At 27.4% G+C, this 6,116-nt stretch overlaps 1 protein-coding gene across 1 annotated transcript; it reads right to left on the bottom strand.

Annotated features, from left to right (window-relative positions):
- Positions 1-282: 282 nt before the first annotated feature.
- On the bottom strand, positions 283-5,790 carry LOC123885566 (GDSL esterase/lipase At4g01130-like). Its single transcript, XM_045934849.1, has 5 exons — positions 5,524-5,790; positions 4,622-4,831; positions 4,173-4,363; positions 2,709-2,979; positions 283-547 (listed from the first exon to the last, which is right to left on the bottom strand). The coding sequence occupies exons 1-5, from the start codon at positions 5,777-5,779 to the stop codon at positions 303-305; spliced, it is 1,173 nt and encodes a 390-aa protein (XP_045790805.1). The 5' UTR covers positions 5,780-5,790; the 3' UTR covers positions 283-302.
- Positions 5,791-6,116: the final 326 nt, after the last annotated feature.

Below are 6,116 nucleotides of genomic sequence, written 5' to 3'. Positions count from 1 at the left end.
GCCAATTTTAAGAGATTTTCAATAAAACATGCTCATTCAATAAAAAAAAAATTGCTAACTTATATAAGAGACTTTTTTATACAAAATATTTCTTAAGATAAAATAGTCTGAACCCCCTGCTTCAGGTTCCTGAATACGCCATAACATAGTCAAAGTTCAACCATTCTTACAAACAAGGCAACATGTTTTCATTCAAATTATATATTATATACAAACATATCTTATTATAATATAAATGTAACATCTCAATAAACTATTATTGTTAAATAGGATGAACATAATAAACCCTTATAAGCATTGGATCAATCAATAGGTTGAAGATCACAAAGCTTATGAAGAAGGAAAGGAGGATCATAAAGAGAGCCATTGAGAATGGCTTTGGCCACAATTTTGTTTGCAGCTTCTGTGAAATGAATTCCATCCCAACTCACATAGTTTTGAGGATCTTCACATGCACTTGCAAGCATATTGCCACATAAAACTTTAGGGTCAAAGTTGTAATCTCCACCTCCATGACCACAACATGCTTTGGTAGTATACTTTAATCCTGTTCCAAGAATACAAATTGAAGCCATAATACCACTAGCCACATTTGGTTATCAAAATATCTCTAATCAAATATTGAATTTACATTTTACAATAATATCACTAGCTTAAGAATTAAGAATAATTTTTCTATAAGAAACTAATTTTTAAGAATAAGAATATAATTTCCTTGATATGCATAATTTTAAATGTCGTAACTCATTTTACATTTTTAAAGAGTTGTGCTATTTGACTGAAAAGTGTTAAATGTGTGTTTCGTTTTGCTGTGATAAAAAATAATTTTCAATGATTTATGTTTAAGGTAAAATAATTTATGTTTTGATGTATTCAGAATGGATTCTCTCCGGTGGGTTTTCCACTGGATTTCCTCATGTAGTGATCTCAATCATTCAGTTTCGTCTCTCTCTTTTAACTTTTTTCTTTTTCTATTTTTTTGAATGGTTGTGATGTTACTGGATGATCCAGAGTGACTATAGACAATCCATTCCCATATAAAAATAAGGTGAATAATAAGTGAGACTAAAAATCAATTTTAGAGACAAAAACTATAAATTCAAGATTAAAGTTAAAATCAATTCTTGATATAAAATTAAGGATCATGCTAAATAGTACTTTCGAGGCACTTGTTAAGCATAACAAAAAAGAAAGTTAAAGATAAAATTAATTTTAAAAGTAACTTTTTACATTTCAAGGTATAAAATGCACAAGTTTTGTCCGGTGAGCTTAGCTCGGTTGGTAGGGACATTGCATTTTATATGGAGGGTCCGGGGTTCCAACTCCGGACACCCCACTTATTCACTTAATTTAAAGGTGAAATTTTTAGTCACTAAGCTACCTGACAAAAAACAATGCACAAGTTTCAAAATAAAACTAGTTTAAAGATCCGTGCATTCGCACATATCATTAACTTTTATTCAATATTTAAGTTTGTCATTATGTTATGCTAGAAAATTTATTTAGAATAAAATATTTAAAAAATTTGTTATATAGTATTTTGTTAAAATGTTAGTGAAACTATCATGCTATTTTTTGTAAAAGTTATTAAAAGAATAAATTTGATTATAATTATCAATGATAAATTATCCAATTTTTTATGTATCCGTCACAAATAAATTAGTCTTGTGTATATCTATACCTATATATAAAGAGGATACAAAAAAATTTGGTGTGGACTTTTCATAATACCAATAATACCCTTGACTTTTTTTAGCAACAAAAATATTTTATTAACAAACTCACCATAACATAAGGCATGTATTTTTTTTACATAAGTTTGCGTAATAGAAAATATAGATCACACAGACAGGAGCGAAAGGGCCGCTAGTTTTTTAACAAAAAATTAGAAATTTGATCAGAAATATTTAGAATAATTTAGTAAATTTGATAATAATTAACTTTATTGTATTATTATATTATTATTATTATTATTATTATTAGTTGATAGTATATTGTTTATTTATTTTTTGATGGAAAATATTGTTTATGTTTCTATATCTATATTCCTAGTTTTATGCATATTCACTTATTTTTTCTATAATTTTTTTATTGACTATTTTATTCTCCTTTTTCTTGTAATAGATTATTGAGTTGATCGTATTAATCTGTTTTCTTGCTATTTTTATGAGTATAGATTGTTCTGTTCCGTTCCAATCTATAATCTGTTTGGTTTCTGTTTTTAAGCATATCATTTTTTTTTATTTATCTTATATTCTTTCTATATTTTTTTTTAAAAAAAAAATTTAGTGAAATTTCCATGAAGCCTATAAAACTTTCAACGTGGTTAAAAGTAATAAGAATAAGGGCCCATTTGGATTACCTTATTTTTGAGCTTATACAAACAACTTATACAATTTTTATGTATTATTATAAGTTTGTAAAGGTAATTTATGATAAAATAGCTTATAAAAATACAATTTTCACTAGTGTGAACTTATAAAATAGCATAAAACCTAATTTATATTACATAAGCTGTTTGCATAAACTCAAAAATACGTTAATCCAAACGGGATAACTTTGATAGTAATCGATTTTAACCTATTAGTTGTAGATTTTTTTGTTTAGTGTATGAGTCGCCTTTTCCTAAAATTAATGCTATTGAATAGCAATCATAAAACATGTCAAAGGAAAAAAAATTAAAACATGTCAAAGAAATGTTCTTTTACCATAAGATGTAGGATGGTGGAAGAGCTCCAATAGAGCAGAGTTGGTATCCACATAAATTAGAGAAGTATCTTGTAAAGTTTCTCTAGTTTGACTTAATGTCTCTTTCAATAATTTGTTGTAATCATCTACAGCATTGTTGTGAGAAATAATGCATCCATGTTCATCTAAGTCAGAACTTGTATGAGGAAGCTCCACCAAATATTCAGGATAGCATCCAACTGGACCAAGATTTAATACCATAAATGTTCGCCCCCCTTGTGCATATAACTCCTACAAATTTCATTCAGTAAAATAAGTTTATAATTAGTGTTTGTATTTGAATTTTTTTAATTGTTGTTTTTTTAAGCGAAGAGCATCTAGACATTGGTGAATAAAGCAAGTTAATTGTTGTTCCATCATAGTATTACTTTTGAGTAATAAGAATATGTTGAAATTGTTAATAATAATAATAATAATAATAATAATAATAATAATAATTTAGAGTTTTTTAAAAAATAGTTAGTTTGTGTTTGTTGGCCATAGTCAAAATCACTTTTTTTTTAACCAAAAAATACTTTGATTAATTCAAAAAACCATAGGTACAAGGCGATCGCTAGGATCCAGCCCAAAGTATCAAAAAACGACAAACACAACTAGAAAAAGCCTATTTACATCAAGAGTTTAGCTATGTGTGTTCTTAAGTTCCTATTAGTCCAACCTCTATAAACAATAATATCAATTATTTTCTCTGTGGTATGCTTGTTATGGGTAGCATTATCAAAGCTAACATAAAAAAAAATGATTTATAATCAACAACTACTCATTTGAAGAAGGAAAAAAAAACAAGATACTTATTTTTATTTTTGAATTTGTAACAAATTGATGGAAACTTTTATATAAAAAAAAGGTGATCTTTAAAATAAACCTTATGTAAATAAATAAATTTTTATATATGTTAATTCATAAATTTTCACTAACAAAAATTGTATCTTTTTAAGCTAATTTCTCATAAACTACCTTGAAAAATTTTTAATAATACATAAAAGCTTATTTATTTGCATAAGTTATTTTGAATAAGTTAAAAAATAAGCTAATCAAAATGAGTTTTCTAGTAGTGTATATATGAGTTCAATTGATCTGCGTCTAAAAAACACTATAAGCTAGTAAGATAACATTTTTTTTTTCAATTGACTTATTTCAATTTATCTATTTACATAAGCACTTGATTAAACTATTTATGAGAATTTATGAAAATTATTTAACTTCTAACCGATGCGAAAAAAAATTGATTTTATTTTTGTTATAGAAATAAGCACTTATATAATAAATCTCTATGTTATAAGCACTTAATTAAACTATTTATCTAAATTGAGCCAAAAATATTGTTTGCTAAACCAAATCTTATGTAGAAGCAATTGTGTCCTATTGATGAAGATGGTTTAAATTAAGATACAAAATCCATAACAAGAAGGATATACTCAAACCTTGATGGCTGAAGCAATTTGAAAGATAATTTCAGGAAGGTAGTTCTTCAATCCATTAAGACCACCACCATATGCTATTTTTGAAATGAAGTCATTTTGACCAATATAGAACATGTAAATTGACTTTCCAAAAATATCAGGTGAAGGAATATTGTTGATTTTTGAATCACAACTAGAGAATTTCAAAGGATCTGTAATGTTTTTCAATATTAAAAAGGAAAAGTAGTGAGTACATATATTAATAAGAATAGTGTACATGTATACGAGCAATATAAATGTCTGTTTGATATCACGATAGATACGTCATAATTACGGTGATCTACGATAATTTTTCAAAAGCTACAGAGTGTAACTTCTGTAAAATCATGGTAGGTTACCGTGATTGTGATACATTCACCGTGATACAAAACATAGGCTAAGTAATTTCTAGTAAGCTTTTTTTTGTGTACCTCTTTTATGAAAATCATGAACTTTGGCTTTGAATTGTTGCATTTGCTTTAGTTGTATTTGAAGGGAAAAAGGGCTGAGTCCACTTACAAAGAAAGATGATTTGGGCAAAAGCACAGTGGCGGCTGATGTTGCAAAGTTGGCTCCATGTGTGTAGTCTGATCCAATTGATTGCAAATATGGACTCAAATAAGGTAATCCAAGAGCCTCAGCTGCAAGTTTACCAATAAATAACGTATGAAAATGAGTGAACAATTTAGTCTCGCTACTCAACAACTAACTAACTTCATCCAACATGATCACGAACGAAGATAAAGAATTGTGTAGATAGAAGGACGAAACCAACTCACTTGTCCTGGTCGGAACGATTGAAAAAAGAAAGAAAATGGTGACTCCTTTCGTCCAGGGGGCATCGTCCGAGAACTATATCAGGGACGGGGGTGCCTCGGACAATTTAGTTTATAAAACTAATAGATTTTTAAAATAGTTTCTAAAATTGAAAATTATGTCGATTAGATTATTGTTTTTTGAGTTGATAAATTTAGTCTTTGAAACTATCCAAAAAATAATATGATTGAATATTTTTAATTTGAGTGATCATTTGTGGCTTTCATTAATTTTAGAGACTAAATTGAAAGATGTATACATTTTAAGAAATTAATTAATGGATGATTTACTCAATAATAATAACATATAACAAATGATAATCTATTGAGACATGTCTTTTTTTAAAATACTTAGTAAGTCATTTCATATGTGTATAACGGATATTTCTCCGTCCCACTTTAACAAAATCAACTGAAGTATGTGATAACAGATATGACTTATATATGAATGCATTTTGCCTAAAAAATATATGAAACGTATACACAAAAGATTACAAAAGATTACGAAGATTCATTACCCAAAAAATCCACAATGAGCCTCCCATCAGAAGAACGTCCAACTGGCTTTTGAAAATAAGTCATTCCATAAGGATAGGGCTGTGCAGGAAAAGCTGAATATAATCCACCTGTATCTGAATTTGAATCTCCAAAGTTGAATATTCCCTTAAAATCACACATTGAGTAACTTGAACCAATCAATGAAGATATCATTATGCATTTTATTAAGAACTTAAAAAATCCATAAAAATTGCAAGATACCTTAAAGGTACTCATTTTTTTATGATATTTTCACCATGCAATTTACTAGCAATTTGGAGATCAACATTATATAAAATTTATGAAGATAAATCTAAGTATTGAATCAATTATGTTAATGTTGACTGATTAACAAACAGATTGTTGATAAGTCACCTACAAATGTATATAAAAGGCTAAGAGATTATAAGAATGCATGATTCAAGAAATTGGTAATATTTTTTTACTTAAAATTCTAAAGTTCTTACAAAATATAATCATGTTAAAAGAAGCTGAATGAAAATGATATTATTTAAATTTAAAAAATGTATGGACATCTCTTATGTCTATACTGAGAGCTAAGTCGTTCTCAATG

The sequence above is a fragment of the Trifolium pratense genome, linkage group LG5 (genome assembly GCF_020283565.1).
Source record: "Trifolium pratense cultivar HEN17-A07 linkage group LG5, ARS_RC_1.1, whole genome shotgun sequence".
In the NCBI taxonomy this organism is placed as follows: domain Eukaryota; kingdom Viridiplantae; phylum Streptophyta; class Magnoliopsida; order Fabales; family Fabaceae; genus Trifolium; species Trifolium pratense.
This window is presented reverse-complemented; position numbering and strand designations above follow the sequence as displayed.